Source organism: Notolepis coatsorum (genome assembly GCF_963971535.1).
Source record: "Notolepis coatsorum genome assembly, chromosome: 15".
NCBI lineage: Eukaryota > Metazoa > Chordata > Actinopteri > Aulopiformes > Paralepididae > Notolepis > Notolepis coatsorum.
The window spans coordinates 60741940-60761958 of record NC_140179.1 but is presented as its reverse complement, the minus strand read 5'-3'; the positions used below and the strand labels follow the sequence as shown (position 1 = coordinate 60761958).

The window sequence follows — 20019 nt, the reverse complement described above, 5'->3', positions numbered from 1 at the left end:
ATTTCAAAGTTTGACGCCTATCCCATGCCTAGAGTGGATGAGCTCATTGACAGACTGGGCCTGGCCAGATTTATCACGACACTAGACCTGACGAAGGGTTATTGGCACGTCCCTCTGGCCCCCGCCTCAAGGGAGAAGACGGCTTTCTCCACCCCAGATGGGCTGTTCCATTATAAAGTTCTCCCGTTTGGCCTGCATGGGGCGCCATCTACCTTTCAGAGGCTGATGGACAGAGTACTACGGCCCCATCGGGAGTATGCAGCCGCATATCTCGATGACATTATCATCCACTCGTCAGATTGGGACACCCACCTCCAAAAGGTGAGAGCGGTGTTGGGGGCCCTCCGGGAGGCGGGTCTCACCGCCAACCCAAAGAAATGCAGGCTGGGATTAGAAGAGGCAGAGTACCTGGGGTTCACAATAGGCCGGGGCAATGTGAAACCGCAGAAGAGGAAGATTGATGCAATAAGGGAGTGGCCTCGCCCTTTAACCAAGAAGCAGGTCAGGACATTTAATGGGCTAGCGAGCTATTATAGGAGGTTTATCCCTAACTTTGCTGCTCGCGCTGCTCCCCTCACAGATCTGACCCAGGCGCGGCGGCCGTTCACGGTGAAGTGGACACCGGAGGCGGAGGCGGCGTTCGAGGACCTCAAGACTGCCCTCTGTTCGGGACCGGTGCTGATCTCCCCGAACTTCGACAAGGAGATGACGGTACAAACAGACGCATCAGAGGTGGGACTGGGGGCGGTCCTCTCCCAGCAACTGGAGGGTGAGGAACATCCGATTTTATATGTGAGCAGGAAGCTGCTGCCACACGAGCGCAACTATTCTGCGGTGGAGCGCGAAGGTCTGGCAATTAAGTGGGCACTGGAGACGCTCCGCTATTATCTGCTGGGGAGGCATTTCACGCTGGTGATGGATCACGCCCCCCTAGTCTGGATGGCCAAGACAAAGGGGACCAATGCCAGGGTGACTCGATGGTTTCTGGAGTTACAGTCATTTAACTTTTCTGTCATTCACAGGTCAGGGGTGGCGCATGGCAACGCAGACGCCCTCTCCAGGAAGGATGCCTGTTGGGCGTCGGACGCTCTTCCCCGACGGTCGGAGCTGGAGGGGGGGTACTGTGGCAACCCCAAGCCACCCCTGGGCTTGGTGATTGATGGGCGCTATGTGGCGACCCAATGGCTGGGCGCTGCCCATGTTTGGGCGTCCGCTTCCGGACGCACCTGTCACTAAATACCCATCAGAGTGATTACCTGATTAGCGAATCACGGCGCGGTGCGCCTGTTGGAGAGGGGGGACTTAATGGAGCCGAGGAGCCTCCTCTCAGTCCCCCGTAGCAGCGCAAGGCAAAAGGCCACAGAGCGGAGACGCCGCCCGGCCGACAGCAAACCGTTATTATTTGACTAAGAAAATAAAGAGTATGATTTTGGGAACTGCAACCTGTCTGTGTGTTGTTTATTCTGCCACCCCTACACCTGGAATTGCCACACTATCTAACTAAATGAAATATATATTCACAGTATTCACAGTGTCACTTAAGGTGCAGTATGCTTCAGGTAGTGTATTGTCCTCCTTGGGTTCCTATTAGTCCAAGGTCAATGTCTGGCAGCCGTCGCTGCCCCCTGTTTTGGAGCCTGGAGGCCGCTAGTCGCGGCCTCCTGCCACTATTGAGCTGCCGCTCTGTGCTCAGTGATGCAGTGAGGCACAGTGATGCATTGTATAGTCTGATGGCTGTTGGAATGAAGGACTTCCTGTGCCGTTCAGTGCTGCATTTGGGTAGTGTGAGCCTAGCACTGAACATGCTCCTCCTGTCAGCCAAGTCTGTGTATAGTGGGTGGGTGGGGTTTTCCCTGATGGCCTGGAGCTTAGCAAGGCTCCTCCTCTCCGCCACCCTCGTTAGAGAGTCCAGCTCCACCCCAACCACGCTGCTGGCCTTCCTGACCAGCTTATCCAGCCTGGTTGTGTCCACTGCTCTCAGTCCGCTGCCCCAGCAGGTCACAGCGTACAAGAAGGCGCCCGCCACCACCGACTCATAGAACATCTTCAACATCCTTGTACAGACATTGAAGGATCTCAGCCTTCTGAGGAAGTAGAGTCGGCTCTGGCTCTTCTTGTATAGTGCCTCTGCATGTTTTGACCCGTTCAGTTTGTTGTCGATGTGCACACCGAGGTATTTGTACACCTCCACCATGTCCACATCAACTCCCCTGATGGAAACGGGGGTCACAGGTGCACTCCTCCTCCTCCCCAGCTCCACAACCAGTTCCTTGGTCTTCGCCACATTTAGCTGCAGGTGGTTTTTATCGCACCATGTGACGAAGTCCACTACCAGTTCCCAGTATTCCCTCTCGTCACCGTCCTTTATACATCCCACTATCGCAGAGTCATCAGAAAACTTCTGAAGGTGGCAGGACTCTGACCGATAGTGGAAGTCGTTGGTGTAGACAGTGAAGAGGAAGGGACAGCAGGGGGGCCTCTACTTGCATCGCTTCCAACTTCTCACCCAGTAGCCCAGGCCTTATGGTATCAAAAGCACTGGAGAAGTCAAAGTTTAAGTTTCTTTAATAGTTGTCATACAGAAGTACAGAATACTTTTATACAAAATGCTTCTTACTGTTACGCTCCAGAGACTGTGCAAGACAATATAAGTATGAAATAAAATAACATAGTATAGCATGTAAATTAGAAGTAAAAAAAATGAGATCACAGTGTTCAGTATAGACATATGTACAATGTTCGATGCAGAATAGACGTAACTGAGTTACCATATAATATACGATCCTATGCAGTGTACTAATATACAATACTATATAGTGCAAGGCAGAAATGGGATGAGGTGCAATTTAGGTACAATTTACAGTAGGTGTACGAGTTGTAGTGCAAATCCTTTATCAATAAATATAAAGTGTGTTTGTGTGGTTTAAGTGAGTGTGTGCATGTGGGTGTGTGTGCTGTGTGCATTTGATGGTTGTTGCATAGTGTTTATTGTTCGTTTAGCAGCCTGATGGCCTGGGGATAGAAGCTTCTTCTGAGTCTTTCTGTGCTCGCCTTAAGACTCCGGTATCGCTTGCCTGACCGCAGCAGTTCAAAGAGGCAGTTGTTCGGGTGGCTCGAGTCCTTAATAATTCTCTTAGCCTTCCCCCTGCACCGCTTGTTGTAAATGTTCTGGAGGGTGGGAAGCCCCCCTCCAATTGTGCGTTCGGCTGAACGTGTCACTCTTTGTAGTCTGCTACGGTCTTGTGCAGTGCTATTCCCAAACCAGGAGGTGATGTTGCCAGTCAGGATGCTCTCTATTGTACATGAGTAGAAGTTCCTAAGGATCTTCTGACTGACTTGGAACTTCCTTAGGCGCCTGAGGAAGTAGAGGCGTTGTCGTGCCTTCTTCACAACACTGTCAATGTGTGTGGTCCATGTCAAGTCCTCGGATATGTGGGCTCCGAGGTACTTGAAACTGTTCACTATCTCAACCGGTGCCCCGTCGATGCTGAGGGGGCTGTAGTCCTTGACCCCCGACCTCCTGAAGTCCACAATCATCTCTTTTGTTTTGCTGACGTTCAGGGAGAGGCAGTTCTCCTGACACCACTGTGACAGATTATCTACCTCTTCCAGGTAGGCCCTCTCGTCGTTGGCAGAGATCAGGCCCACCACTACTGTGTCATCAGCAAATTTGATGATTGTGTTGTTGTTCCGCTGTGCCACGCAGTCATGTGTGTACAGGGAGTAGAGGAGGGGGCTCAGAACACAGCCCAAAGAACATGACTCTCACAGTGCTCCCCGGCTTGTCTAGGTGAGTGTAGGCTCGGTTCAGCAGGTAGATGACAGCATCCTCTACCCCCAGTCGGGGCTGGTAGGCGAACTGGAGTGGGTCTAGGTGGGGTTTGGTCACCGGGCGGAGTTGCTCCAGGACTAACCTCTCCATGGTCTTCATTATGTGAGAGGTTAGAGCCACCGGCCTGTAGTCCTTGGACTCGTTTGACCTCCTCCCTGTTACCTGCGTTGAAGGCCCTCTTCTTCTCGTTCAGTAGGGCTTTGATGTCCTTAGTGACCCATGGCTTGTTATTAGGGTAGCAGGGTAACATTTTAAGACCAATTTGAGTTGCTGCTGAGCCATGTTTTTAGGGCGGATTTAAATCCGAGAGGGGAGTTCAGGAGTTTTAAAAATGTTGGCAGGGCATTCCACATTACCGTAGCAGAGTAAAAAAATGCATCTTTCCCCATGCATGTCCTGACTCTCGGCGGGACAAGGTCCGTGGGGCTTCCTCTTGTGGCGTGTTTGTGGACATCTCCTACTTTATTAAAATAATTGACTAGGTACTTGGGGACCGTTTCTTTTAGTACTTTAAAAACCAGTAGCATTTTAAGCTGGTGTACTCTTTCTTCAACCCTAAGCCATCCCAGCCTGCTAAAGTGGGCTGGCGTTAGGTGAGTCCTAAAGTGAAGGTTGTGCAGGAGTCTCACTAGTTTGTTTTGGGAGGTCTGGAGCTTTGTCTTCATTTGTTTTGATATGTTGCTGTACCATGAAGTGCAAGCATAGTCAAAGTGACATTGGATGAGGGCTCCAGCTAGGGTCCTCAGAGCGTTCCTATTTATGAACGAGGAAATTCTAAATAAAAATTTGGTTTTTTGATTGACCTTAGTAATAACTTTTTGTGCCATTTTTTCGTTAGAAAGTTTGTTATTTAAAATAAAGCCCAGGTAGGTGACCTCCTCTTTATCCTCAATAATGTTTTCACCTACTCTAATTTTAAAACCCTGGGATTTCTTTAGGTTGGCGTTTGACCCAAAGAGTATGGCCTCTGTTTTTCCCAGATGTAGAGACAATTTATTGTCACTGAGCCAGGAGCAGATTTTTTTCATTTCACTGCTCAGGACACTTTCCACTTTAGATTTATCCCTGTCTGAGACCAGGAGTGCCGAGTCGTCAGCAAACAGGAACAGGTTGCAATCGCATGCCGATTTCATGTCATTAATATATATTAAAAACAGTTGAGGTCCCAAAATGCTTCCTTGGGGGACCCCACATGTCACTGGAAGGGACGAGGACAAGGTGCCATTGATGTCTACCACCTGTTCTCTTCCCTCCAGGTAGGACTTGACCCATTTGGCTGACTTGCTATCAAAGCCTATCGCTCTCAATTTTTCTAGTAGGATGGAATGGTTGACCGTGTCAAACGCCTTTTGCAGGTCCAACATTACCATCCCACAGTAGTTCCCCTTGTCCATCTCCCGTTTTATATAATCTGTCAGGTACAGTAAACAGGTGTCAGTGGAGTGTGATTTTCTGAAACCTGATTGGAACTGGTACAATAGTCTATGTTCAGTCAGGTAGTTGTCTATCTGCTCATATACCAGCCTCTCAATTACCTTTGATATGGAACAAAGGATAGAAACGGGGCGGTAGTTACCTGGATCTAGTTTGTTTCCTTTTTTAAATAGAGGGGTTACCCTAGCAAGCTTGAGTTCTTGCGGGATGTGACCCTGGTTGATGGAGAGGTTGGTGATATGGGCTACAATGGGAGCTATGATGGAAGCAGAGTCTCTGAGAAATCTGGTGGGAATATTGTCATGGCCTGTGGCTTTTGTTGGCTGCAGCATACTGAGCTTTTTCATAACCTCTTCAGTAGTTACTTCAGTCAATTTAAAATCATTTTCACGTACACCCAGTTCCTTATAAAAGGCCTGGATGTGCTGTATGCCATATCGGCCAGAGTGGATCGGCAGTTTGTTCACCAAAGTGGTAGCAACAGTTGTGAAGAAGGTGTTTAAACAATTTGCCACGCTCAATTTGTCAGAGATGATCGTGTTATCTATTTTCAGGTTGAGATTAGTGGTTTTAGTCTTGAGTCTATTATTGTGACCCAGTGTTTTTAAAGACTTTTTAGAAGATTATTTTTATTTTCCTCAATTTTTTCGTTAAAATAGTTCAGTTTTGCTTTGCTGTCCCCTCCCAGTTAATAGAGTGTCCGTCATCTTGTGTATATTTAATATTGGTTAATTAATTATGTTGAGTGTGTGTGCGTGTGTGTGTGTGTGTGTATGTGTGTGTGTGTGTGTGTGTGTGTGTGTGTGTGTGTGCGTGTGTCAAAGTCAAAGTCTCTCTCTCAGTCTCTCTCTCTGTCTCTCAGTCTTTCTCAGTATCTCTCTCTCAGTCTCTCTCAGTCTATCTCTCTCTCTCTCTCTTTCTCAGTCTCGCTCTCTCTCTCTGTGTCTCTCACCCAGCCCTACGCTGCTGTTTTCCAGTAGGTAGCTCAGATGGTCAAACATGGCTTTCTGGTTCTGCCGGCTGATTCTGCAGAAGTAGCAGAGGAAGCGACAGCAGTTGGCCACCATCTTAGGAAAGGTGATCTCCTGAAAGTACAGAGAAATAGAAACACATTAAAACGACTGACCTTACTGTAAACATCCTAAGGCGGGTTCAGTGAAATAACATAGTGATCATCAACTGGCCGCCTGTCAGAGCTTCCCATCCAGTCCACAGGATATTCATGAATTCAGAAATTGCTTATTTAGGATGGCCCTGTTTAACCAGGTGGGCAAATTTTTCAGAAAACACCTGCAAATTGCATACCCAAAGTAATCTGCAATTTATTATACTTTATTATACGTATAGCACTGCATGAGTCTGGTCTCTTTTGAAAGGAAACATTTAGAATTTTCATCCACAACAGGAATAATCACTCTGAGTGCTTTTCAAATGTTTAAGTTAAGTTAAGTTAAGTTAAGTTAAGTTAAGTTAAGTTAAGCCTTACAGTATCTTATTTATTCCGCTGGCATGGCAAATGGCTGCTTTTATCCAAAGCGCTTTACAATTTGTTCATCACATTTTACCCATTCAAGTGCAATATACACAGTGCAATACCCACCCACTATTGTCTGACACTGTGATTGTTATTTTATTATTATTTTTTTTTATCCTCTTTTTCTCTGCCTGATTTTCTGTGCTTTTCCTCCAATTTAGTCGTTATGCCAATTCCCCGCTCCCCTACCTGGTCGTTGTGTGCATGTGCCCCCTACTGGCGTGGGAGGTCGCACTGCCTTCACCACTTCCTGTCTTTTGCTGTGCAGGCGCCCTGACCTTACCTGTTGGAGTCGCTGTCCACAACGCCAGATTACCACCCCATCGACTTCCACCCACTAACTCAGCCAAATTAGTTAGTATGACAGCTGGCCCAAGCCGGAGGCAATGCTGACACCCGGATTCGAGACCGGAGTCTCTCGCATTGGTGACGAGCGCAATCTCCGCTGCGCCACCCAGCCGCTCTGTGTGATTGTTATTTTGTATGTTGTAATTTTGTATATTGTTGTCATTTTGTATATTGTATTGTAACATTGTTTTATTGTATAGTATTTTATGTTCTGTATAGTATTTTATGCTTCTTGCATAGTATTTTATGTTTCTTGTATAGTATCTTATGTTTCTGTACAGTATTCTATGTTTCTCTTTTATTACTTATTATTACCGCAACCTTAAAGGAAAACTCCAACATTTTGGGAAATTAGCTTATTTAACATCTTCCCTGGAGTTAGACAAGAAGATACATACCTTTTTGTCTCTGTGCATGCATTAGGCTTAGGGAGCAGTCGCTCCGTTAGCGTAGCTTAGCTTCATCACTGAAAGTGGGGCGGAGTTAGAGCCTGACGTTCCCTACAGTGCCCTACAGTCACGAAATACACTCCAAATACAACTCCAAAACGTTCCTGTAAACATGTTGTGACCTGTGTATTTACCACGTGGAGAAATAAAAAATTATTGAATTCGACAATTACGTTTTCTAAGCAAATATACTCTGAACTATTTTTTGCCTAACCACTCGAGTCTCTGGGCGCAGTCAGTGATTTCTACGTGAAGCCGTGTTTGTTTACATTCTCATTCAGTCAAAGGATCCGAACCGATTGAAGTTTATGGATACCATGACTTAAAATCCTCTTACCTTGACGATTAAAAGCCTCCCCAATTTAGAAAACAATATTCCAATGGCTGGTCTTGATATACTGCACGCTAACGGAGCTAACCAGCAACCGGACACTCAAGCAAATATAATGACTTCTTTTCTGGGGGGTTTCAAAATAAAAGAGCAATGTCTATAGCAGCGGAATACGTTTATTATATTTATTTTGAAACCCCTCAGAAAGGAAGTCATTGCTCTCGTTATCTGCTTGAGTGTCCGGTTGCTGGTTAGCTCCGTTAGCGTGCAGTATATCAAGACCAGCCATTGGAATATTGTTTTTGTCGAATTGTCGAATTCAATTATTTTTTATTTCTCCACGTGGTAAATACACAAGTCACAACATGTTTACAGGAACGTTTTGGAGTTGTATTTAGAGTGTATTTCCTGACTGTAGGGCACTGTAGGGAACGTCAGGCTCTAACTCCGCCCCACTTCCAGTGATGAAGCTAAGCTACGCTAACGGAGCGACTGCTCCCTAAGCCTAATGCATGCACAGAGACAAAAAAGGTATGTATCTTCTTGTCTAACTCCAGGGAAGATGTTAAATAAGCTAATTTCCCCAAATGTTGGAGTTTTCCTTTAAGTTTGAGTCCCAAATCTTGTTGTATGCAAATATAATGATAATAAAGTACAATCTAATTCACTCACACATTCACACACTGACGGTGGAGGCAACCATGCAAGGTGCCAACCTGCTCATCGGGAGCAGTTAGGGGTTAAGTGTCTTGCTCAAGGATACTTCGGCACGCTGCCCGGGAGCCACCTCCTGTGAGCCACTGTCGCCCCCCCCCCCCCTGGGAATAACTAGCTTTCAAGGTGGCAATTGTTCTGCGACTAGCCTCTGACTGCTCAGGGTCTGACTTAGCCCCTTTCGTGACTGCGAGCGAGCCTGGGTCTCTACCGCAGTCACTCTCACCTAGACTGCGACCATTTTCAACTTAAGGTACCAAGCGTGGGTCAAAAATATATCATATATGAATTTCAAAGATACCCAGCGTACAATATGGGTTTAACACAGCTTTACAGTGGGGTCTGGAAGCTCGGAGTTGCTAATAAACAGTTTAAAACATTGTTACAAAACGAGTGGTACTCACAGAGCGAGCCGTGCATTTCCGCCATTGGTGTCACCGCACATGCGCACCAGGCAGCCAAATAGACCCATGTGTTAAACCCATATTGTACGCTGGGTATCTTTGAAATTCATATATGATATATTTTTGACCCACCGCAAGCCCCATGATCACGCTTGGTACCTTAAGTTGAAAATGGTCGCAGTCTAGGTGAGAGTGACTGCGGTAGAGACCCAGGCTCGCTCGCAGTCACGAAAGGGGCTAGGTCTGACTCTGAAAGCTGCATGCCTAAGATTGCATTCTTATTAGGGATGTCCCGATCCGGTCACATGATCGGGGGCCGATCACATGATTTTCAGAAGATCGGGATCAGGGAAAAAAATCTGGAGTAAAAAAAATATATATATTATTGTATTCAACAAACATGACCATGTTCACGTCTTAAACTCATACTGAGGCCTTAGTTTTGGTTTTAAATTACATATCATCATTCATTTATTTATTGTCACACAGAGCAGAAGAATTTGCCAAAACAAATGCATTTCCGTTGATTTACACCATCGTGTGACATGACAGTGACGTATGCCGAAAATAGCAGACCTACAAGCTCACAACACGTCGCTCCCGCAACACAGGTTATGTCCACCTGATGACTCGGAGCAGCTAGACAAAATGTCAGAAGTTTGGAAGCATTTTAAAATTGAAACCGAAGCCAGTCCAATAGCCAGTTGCAATGTTTGCAAGGCAGACGTTCTGCGTGGAGGAAAGAACAGAGCTGCATTCAACACGATCAATCTAATACATATACATTTTTATTTTATTTTTTTACTAGACTTCACTCAGGTGTATTATTGATGCTCTCATTGATACTATGTTTGTTTCTGAAGTGTGTGTGTGTGTGTGTGTGTGTGTGTGTGTGTGTGTGTGTGTGTGTGTGTGTGTGTGTGTGTGTGTGTGTGTGTGTGTGTGTGTGTGTGTGTGTGTGTGTGTGTGTGTGTGTGTGTGTGTGAGAGATATATATAGAGAGAGAGGGAGGTGAGAGATGAGGAAGGGGCAAGAGAGAAAGAGAGCTGGGAGAGTGTGTGTGTGAGAGAGAGAGAGGGGGGGTGTGTGATTACTCAGCCCTTGTGTGGGTGAATGTAACAAGTTCCTAACGTTTTCTTTCCCCTATTATTTCATGCACACTTTATTCATTGTTTTAAATTATTATTTTATTTTAAGTTATTTTGTGCATCACTCTGTTTTGAATTTGATGCAAATTTGCAATGCATGAGGGTCATCCTTTTGTGTTAAATGGCTGCATAAAGCAAGCATTTGTTGACTCTCATGTTGATAAGAGTATTAAAACTTGGAACTTGTAAAAGATCCGTTAAAGCCCAACCTCCAGGTTAAACCCTACTGATCAATTATGGGTAGTTTACATCATTGGTATATCATTTCATTATTTATTTTTTTCCATTTGACACCGGAAATGCCACTCTGAAAGAGTTAAAAAGGTCCACGCACGAATAACATGCACGCGCGAATCAAAAAAGCTTATCAAACGCCGACGTCACAACAGGTCAACAGGACAACAGGTGCATATTAATGAGCCGAATCTAAAAGCTTATCAGACGCTAGCACCTAGCACGGCCGTGACGTCACTTCAGGAAACGTATGCCTTATGTCCGTCCGGGTCATAGTACTAGATCAATGGTGGCTCACTCGGTGCATCACAGTTAGCCTATATCTCCGCCGTCCCTGCTACACGCAGTCGGGACCACTACACTCACTGACGTTAGCCTATAGCCCGCCGTCCCTGCGGGTGGTTCTCTCCTCTTTGTGTGCCCCCGTCCCCGCGGAGGAGCTTGTGGACTCGACGGCGGCGGCGGCCGCGGGGCGCCGGAGCCCGCAGCGCTAGTTAGCTCATAGCTATCGTGTAACACTAGCCTTTGCGGGCTCGGGCGCCCTGCGGCTGCCGCCGCCGTCGCGTCCATGGGCCCCCCGGCAGGGCACCCATGGGGACGGGTCGGGGTGTACAGAGAGGAGAGAACCATTTTGGGTCGGCCGTTCATGCCGGCCAGCGAGCCGGATGTCGGGATATGTTGTTAGCACAATAGCTACCAAGCTAAGCTATGTTATCTACTAACGTTATAAACACAATATGTGTACAACGACACAATGATTTACATTATTACAAATATGGTAACGTGGTTGTGGCTTTTACAAATAGTGGTTAGCTTTAGAGATGGATGGATGGCTATAATCACGGAGCAATAGTGAGGTGAAACAGATACATTTCCATTCGGCTAGTAGTAGCAAGCATATATCTATGGTAGCAAGGCTCTCTGCCTGCCACTAGCTGTGTGACTCTCAGCGCCCCCTGGTGAGCCCCCTGTTGTCCTGCACCTGTTGTGACGATCATTTCGATTACACACGCACGTTATGAACCATTGATTAAAATATGCACGTGCGTGGTGATTGTGTTGGGCAGACAAAATGTTTGATAAAAACACTAAAACTGGGTCAATTTCAATACTTTTTTTCCCCCTTCTTCATGAAAGCCACTGTTGGCCTAGTCCACATTGTTTATTGAACAAAAATACAACGTGGATGTTGACCTTTAAGGTAGATAATATATATATTTTTAAATGCGATTAATTTGCGATTAATCACGAGTTAACTATGGACAATCATGCGATTAATCGCGATTAAATATTTTAATCGATTGACAGCACTCATTTAAATATATTGGATACTTTACATATATCGTTAATGTACAAGATTAACAGTTTTGGACCCAACACTGACCCCGGGGGGACACCATAAGCAATGTCCAAACATTCAGATTTATAATCTCTCATTGTCACAAATTGTTGTCTTTTATTTAGATAACTTCTCACTCAGTCCAATACTACCCCCCTGATCCCATATCGTTCCAATTTCCTGATTAATATATCATGATTAATAGTATCAAATGCTTTTTTTTAGATCAATGAATACTCCAGCTACATGTATTTTTTTATCTATGGAATTTGTGATTTTTTTTCAATAAGTTCTATTAATGCTAGTGATGTTGACCGGTGTGTTCTGAATCCATACTGGCTATCGGTGAGTAAATTATGTTTATCAATGAATCTATCTAATCTGTTGTTGAAGAGTTTTTCTAATATTTTTGAAAACTGAGGAAGTAGAGAAACAGGCCTATAATTTATGAAGTGGTGTTTATCTCCAGTCTTGAACAGAGGTATGACTTTTGCTATTTTCATTTTATTCGGATTTATATCAGTTTTAAATGATAAATTGCAGATGTGCGTGAGTGGTTTTGAAATCCCACTAATGACATTTTTTACTATTTTCATATCTATTTCATTACTGTCTGTAGATGTCTTGTTTTTACATTTATTAGTAGTTTCTATAATTTCATTTTCATCTACCGCTTCCAGAAACATTGAACTAGGATTTCTTTCAATATAATTGTCATTTATGTCTTCAGGAGTCACTGGATCTGGGATTTTCCCTGCTAATTCTAGTCCAATATTTACAAAAAAATATTAAAGTTGTTAACCACATCATCCATATTGCTAATAGTTTGATAATTTTCCATAAAATACTGAGGATAGCTTATTTGTCTTGATCCATTCCTAATAATACCATTTAATATATTCCAAACACCTTTAATATTATATTTGTTGTTATCTAATATTCTACTATAATGATCTATCTTACATCTTCTCATAATATTAGTTAACTTATTTTTATATTTCTTATATTTATTTTCTGCCTCTTTAGTTCTATGTTTTATAAATTCTCTATAGTGTATTTTTCTTTTTACATGCATTCTGTAATCCCCTTGTGATCCATGGGCTGTCTGAGTGTTTATGTTTACTGCTATATTCTTTTATTGGACAATGTTTATGATATAATAAGTTAAATATAGATATGAATGTTTCATATGCTTTATCAGTGTCTTCCTCTTTATATACTATCTCCCAATTTTGTAGTAGCAAATCATTTTTGAAAGCGTTCATTGATTCTTCTGTCCTCACTCGTTTAAATTGTAGAGTCTCTATCAACCCTGTCACAATAAGAGTCTTTACCAACCCTGTCACAATAAGAGTCTCTATCAACCCTGTCACAATAAGAGGCTCTAATAACCCTGTGACAATAAGAGTATTTACCAACTCTGTCACAATAAGAGTCTTTATCAACCCTGTCACAATATGAAGCTTTATCATCAACCATGTCACAATAAGAGTCTCTATCAACCCTGTCACAAAAAGAGTCTTTACCAACCCTGTCACAATAAGTCTTTATCAACCCTGTCACAATAAGAGTCTTTATCAACCCTGTCACAATAAGAGTCTTTATCAATCACGTCACAATAAGAGTCTCTATCAACCCTGTCACAATAAGAGTCTTTACCAACCCTGTCACAATAAGAGTCTTTACCAACCCTGTCACAATAAGAGTCTCTATCAACCCTGTCACAATAAGAGTCTTTATCAACCCTGTCACAATAAGAGTCTTTATCAATCACGTCACAATAAGAGTCTCTATCAACCCTGTCACAATAAGAGTCTCTATCAACCCTCTCACAATAAGAGTCTGTATCAACCCTGTCACAATAAGAGTCTCTATCAACCCTGTCACAATAAGAGTCTCTATCAACCCTGTCACAATAAGAGTCTTTACCAACCCTGACACAATAAGTGTATTGTAATAAGAGTATTTTCCGACCCAGTACCAATGCATGTGTATTTCCTGTGAGTTTCTTGAAAAGTACAGTAAAGAGGAGGGAGGTTGTAACTTTCATTAATGGAGATTTTAAAATGAATGACTTATCTTGTTTTCTTTTGTTTCAGTTTTTGTTATGATCTAGTCAGCATACCTTTTGCTTTCTAAAGATACTGGATGGACAGTAGCCAGGTTGTGTGTCATAAATCTGTGTGTTGTAAAGCTGTGTGTTGTAAAGTTGTGTGTTGTAAAGTTGTGTGTTATAAAGTTGTGTGTTGTAAAGTTGTGTATTTTAAAGTTGTGTGTTGTAAAGTTGTGTATTTTAAAGTTGTGAGTGGGTTACCTCTCCTCCACTCAGCACATTGACCATCGTAATGGTTATGGTATATTATGGTATGGTATAGTGTTCTGTTATGTTGTGCTGTTATGTCATGTTGTAAAAAGTGTGAGTGTGTTAACTTGGATTCTCTTGTTGTTATGTTATGTTATAAATGCTCTGAGTGAGTAACCTATCACTGTTATGTTATGTTATGTGTTGTGCATTATATGTTATGTTATAAAGAGTCTTCATTCACCATCAAGTGTTAAATGTCATGTTATGTTACGTGTTATATCCGTTATATATGTTATGTTACCTTGGACTCTCCTCCACCCAGCACATTGACCATCACCTCCATCACCGTCTCATGCATCCCCAACGCCCTCATCAAGTTAGGGTGCTGATAGAACACCTTGTTGTTCATTATATCACTATGAGAGAGAGAGAGAGAGAGAGAGAGAGAGAGAGAGAGAGAGAGAGAGAGAGAGAGAGAGAGAGAGACAGACAGAGAGAGAGAGAGAGAGAGAAAGAGAGGGGGGGAGAGAGAGAGAGAGAGAGATGGGGGGAGAGAGAGAGCATCAGTTTAGGATGCTGGTAGAACACCTTGTTGTTCATTATATCACTATGAGAGAGATAGAGAGAGAGAGAGAGAGAGAGAGAGAGAGAGAGAGAGAGAAGACAGAGCGAGATAGAGAGAGAGAGAGAGAGAGAGAGAGAGAGAGAGAGAGAGAGAGAGAGAGAGAGAGAGAGAGAGAGAGAGAGAGAGAGAGAGCCCGGACCATATATAATGTAACACACAGTGTGAAATAAGGTTTCAAAGGGTGGGCGATACTGCCACCTAGCAGGATTCGGCCGGCATTGCACTCTCGGGGTCTCAGAATGAGTTCCAATGATAACACCGAGGTCCGTGAGAGTGTATAGGATATTAAAGTCGAAAAAAAGAAAAAACTATCTAAAAACTAGTTAACTCGTTATTGGCGCTCAACGGGTGGCGGCCAATAACTCGTAAACTCGTTATTGGCGCAGAAAGTGTTAATGTGTGTACTATATACATGCTGTCCTCTTAATGTGTGTACTATTTACATGTTGTCCTCTTAATGTGTGTACTATAGACATGTTGTCATCTGAATGTGTGTACTATAGACATGTTTTTATCGTTTTCTGCAGTAATTCCTAGAACGTGAGTTCTGTATCGTTAGTGGCTTAGCTTGGCATCGCCTTCTGCACTATCTCGCGTACGTGCACGCGTACTGAATAAACCACAAATGTACCTCTAATACCAGTATTAGTCTGACCACACCCCTCATCAGCTTACCTTCATAAGCAGGTGTGTGGTCACCTGCTCTCCTCCTTCTCGCTTTCACCACAAGGAAGAGGTGCCTCGGTAGATCCCCACACTTGACACCATGATGGAAGAAATTGGATTAGGAACAGCTTGGGAAACAAGGATACGTTGACATCATATCTTTATTTTCTCTCTCACTATTTTCGAGAAAATACGGCGATATTGTCTTCGTACTGGAGTGTCTAGAAGATGATGATCATTCTACAAACCCTCCACCGGTTTTCGTATTGGGAGCACGCCGCTGCATGCTTCTCAACTGCAGTTCCTTGCTGTGTTTGTTGGGGTGAAACCTGTCAGGCCACAGCTGAACTGTCGGACATGCCGCTGTTGTGAGGAGCGGTGCGTTCCAGGTTGGGTGAGTAGTGTTTGCTGGCGGGCTCCACTTGTCTGTTAGTGCTATGGGGGCTACTTGACAAAGTTTATGGAAACCGGCCCCAGGCTAGGGTCCTTTGTTTAGCCGTCTAGGCGACAGAAGGCCTTGGTCTGGCGACCATTATAGTTTTAACTAGTGGGCCGCGACCATTGACACTGGTGATCCCTGTGTGTTCTGGACGAGTGGATTCTCTCTGTCACCGTGTTAAGACCCCATCTTTCATATCCAAATGAGAGTATTCCTTCACGAGGGGATATGTGCATGTAATGTGCGATAGCGGCAGATTCATGTTCAAAGTCAGCTATACAGGCCAGTTGGTACTGTGCTGATTCCGCCGGACGTGTTAATGTCACCGTTGTGAAGCGGTGTTGACGTCTTGTTTTCTCTTTTCTCTTAAAAAGTGAGGAGGGTTCAGAACGGCGGCCTGTCTGGGTGAGTGTTATGTCATTGTTTACATGTTCATGGCTTACGGTTAGCCGGTCGGTGGCCTGGCGCGGGGTAGCTTGGCTTCTCGCGCGCCGCCGGGAGCTCGCTCCTGATCGCGTGCGTCGTAGATCGGCGTCTCGCGAGCGGAAGCAATAGCACCCGAACGGTTGGAGCAGCCGTTAGCTTGATGCTATTCTGTTGAACGTGCTTTGATTTTTAACATGTTTTACACTCTTGACCACGACGTCATCCTTGACAGGGGATGTTCGTCGACCCTGCCTGAGCCTAGACGGGGATTGCGTCAACAAAGAGGACTGTAGCGACTGGTGGAGCGGCGACGCTGCCCGGATCGAACAACACGGGACGGCTGTGTTCTACGGTGGCTTGTGACTGCACTTCGCTGATCTGCGTTCCGGGCAGGAACGGGGTTGGCCAGACCTCATAAACACGTCTTCTGGTTTTACCTTGCTAAATGTATTGTGAATAACGGTGTTTTTTCCCAAAACGTGTGTTGTTGCAATGCATTTGAGATACGTTGCGGGTTGTGTGTGAGCTGTTTTTGTCACTGGCAGTTAGCTTCTTCGTGCAGATCGTGATGTATTGATCTGGTTGTTGTGTGAGAAACATCATGGTGTTTATGTGTACCGTGTACTCACTACTAAGGCAACTAACCTATGAAGCTATGCTTGGTGACGAGTGAGTAAAAGAATGTTCTTTCTCAGACTGTAATGACAATGAACAGTGAGTTCACACATTAACAGGTTTTCCTGTTTTAACTGGCCGTATTGAGGGTAAAATAGGAGGATTGTGTTTCCCCCCCCGGTTCCCTGGGGACTTTATCACCTCCTATCAGACATGTTGTGCATTAATTGTGTCTTTTGTGTGGTAGGGATACGATGTAACTCTCAGCTTGATTGCTGAGGTTGTGCTAAATCTGCTGGAGAAACTTATTTCCTAAAGGGAAATTGGTTTGGTTGCTGTCATGTGTGCTTAGCAAGGCCTGTGGTCGATACTAATCAAGAATGATGTATTCTCTCATTGTGAAAAAAACGGCGTTCCTCTGTTGAGTGTTTTTGCCATTTTTTGTAGGTGATGATGGGTTGTGTGTGTCATGTGACCTACAACTGGGTTGTACTGGCCACAGAAGCACATGTGTATGTTGGACCGGGGTTCTTAGAGCCCTCTCTATTCTGTGTTTTTCCTTAGTAAAAATCAGATAGCAGGTTAGCTCGTGCGCTGTGTGGAGCTGTGAAACGCTTCATAGAGCTGACTATGACTGTGTCATATTCTCTTTTTGTCGTTACGTCGTATCATGGGTGTGGGGTCGTAAAGGGGTGAACTGGTAACCTTTCCTCTCCCCATTGTTCTGTCGGTCAGGGGTACACCCCCTGTCCTTCAAGGTTCCCGTCACGTGGCGGTTCGGCACGTTACGGGGGGGGGGGGGGGGGGGGGGAGGGAGTTCCTGGTCCCACGGCCTGGTATATTGGGCGTGTGCACCGCAGGAATTCCCCCGCCATAGAGTACGTCACCGTGCGCGTCTCTGTTGGTAGGACTTCCGTGTGCTGTTCAGGTCCATGTGATGGATCTGTTTTCAGGGGGGGTGGTCAGGGCTCCTCCTCACCAAGCGCCTACTCAGGCCTTCTGTGAGTTCGGACTCCTTCTTCCATGTGAGGAAGCCTCCATCAGAGTACAGAGCCTTCCTCCTCAGATTGTCAAAGTGAGTGGACCCTCTAGAAGGGTCCTTTTCTATTGTATGTATATTCGATTCAATTCGTTTATTGAGTGTGTATGGGTTCAGTGCCTCTTCCCCGGAGGCCCTAAAACCAGTTTTTTACATGGCTCAAGGTGCAATATATTCTTTTCAATCTGTACAGCTCGCGTGGGAAGTCTCTCTGGGGATCCCCGTCTCTTTCCTATGGGAGGGTGGTGGGATGTAAAAATGTGAACATTTTTTACCCCGGCTGTGTAGACTGGGATACATACTGTTGATGCTTCCTTCTTTCTATTCCAGAAGTGTTGGAGTTAGGGAGTGTCACACCCCTCTTGTCGTTCCCCTGGGCGCCTTGGGGATTCAATGACAGGTCTAAATAGCCTGTTCATTGATGGGGGTGTGTCCCGACGCACGTATAGTGCTAGCTCGCTGTAAACAGGCGATTGACTGGCACGCCTTAGTTGCTTGTGGTTGAAACAGCGTTTTTATAAAGCAACTGAGATGGGGGTTTTTCCTCTTCCGGCGACCACATCCCATGACCTGGGTGGGTTGTCGACGGATTCTCGTTCATGTCTGGGGGATGATGACGGGATGGATCTGAACATATGTAGTGGGGTCTCACGCCCTTGGGGTGGGCCACCAGGCGCGGTTCGTCCCGACGTCTGGGTGGCGCCTTCTTTTCATGTTAAGATCAACACGCATATCTGCCCTTCTCCTGGAGTAGGCATGTCGGCGTGGTTAGGGCACGGGACTGGTTCTGGTCACGCTGGTCCAGATCAGTTGAACCCGTTGTCCGCCGGGGATGCAGATCTGCTGTTCTGGTACCCTGAGGGACTTGGGCTTTTTTCAGGGGGAAAAATGCCAGGTCGGTCTGGGTGTCACAGGGTTAAGCGCTATGGAGACCCTGGTTGGGTATGTTTTTACTCAGCACTGTCGTCATGGCTTACAGCCATGCCATTCTGTACGCGCTCGATCTCGTCGGATCTCGGCCGCTACACAGGTTGGTCCTGGTTAGTACTTGGTTGGGAGACCGCCGGGGAATACCAGGTACGGTGTGCTTAGGGGCTGGTTCTCCATTATTTTTCGCTCCTCTCTCACGCATGGCGATGAGGGGCCTGTGGGGGTGGTTTTTTGACCTCCTCTGGTGACCCTGTGCTTCCCGTACCGCCAGGCCCGGTCCGAAGTGATGTTTGCGACCCGTAGGCCTGGGTTAACCCTTTTTGGAAACTGAAACACTTGTACTGCGGTATAGCCGGTGTATACCCGCAGGTGTGTTTTGGAGTTTTTTCTTGAGGGGTTATAGGAACAACCACCGCATTGGGTAACACCGAGGTGGTTGATTCCCTGGTGTGTTGGAGCAGTGTCAACTCCCGGGTTCACCGGTTGAGGGTGCCCCTGCACGTTCATGACGTCTGCCGATCGTGTCAGCCTTCTCTGCCTCGACCCCTCTGGGTGGGGGTTGTTAAATGGAGGCTTGGTCATGCAACACCGCCAGCTTACGCTCCTTCCGCCGGGGCGGCTGTGTTCAGCTGTCCCCTCTGGCGCCTGTCTCGTCCGCAGTCTCCAGGCTAGGGTTAACAGCCTGTTGCCTGGTTTTTCCCCGGTGCGCTGCCTGCTTCCGTTGGTTAACCTTTTTTGTGTGCTTACGGCCATGCTGACTGCCTATTCTGCAGGGTCAGTGTGCCAGGCGGTGTACTATTGGGGGGACGGGGCCCGCTCGGCTTACGGCCATACCGACCTGAACACGCCCGGTCTCGTCCGATCTCGGAAGCTGGGCAGGTTCTGGCCTGGTTGGTTCCGCCTGGGGTACCAGGTGCAGTAACTGAGGGGCCTTTGTCCGAATACGCTGGCGATGTGGGGGGCGGGGCACTACGTGCCCACCTGGTGGGGTCTTGATGCTGGCATCATGGACTTCTCCGGGCCCCCATTCCAGGGAGTCCAGTCCTTTTGGTGGGTCTGGGTCTTCCTTCGTGCTCCGCTGCTACGGCCTTGCCACGGGGTTGGGTTTGCCCTTGACCCCGTGATTCTGGGGGCAGTAACGAGGTTGTTCCTCCGTTCGTTCCCGGGTGGCATGCGGGTTGTGCGTGTGTGTAGTCGTGGGGTCAAG

The 20019-nt window shown here is 45.9% G+C and overlaps 1 protein-coding gene across 1 annotated transcript in view; it reads right to left on the bottom strand.

The window, feature by feature from the left end:
- ryr2a (ryanodine receptor 2a (cardiac)) overlaps positions 1–20019 on the bottom strand; it is a gene marked incomplete at both ends in the record, with an annotated part of 432832 nt that overhangs the window by 241956 nt on the left and 170857 nt on the right. Inside the window, 2 exon segments of the mRNA XM_084331016.1 lie at positions 6219–6351; positions 14374–14488. Coding sequence (XP_084187142.1) covers positions 6219–6351; positions 14374–14488 — 248 coding nt within the window.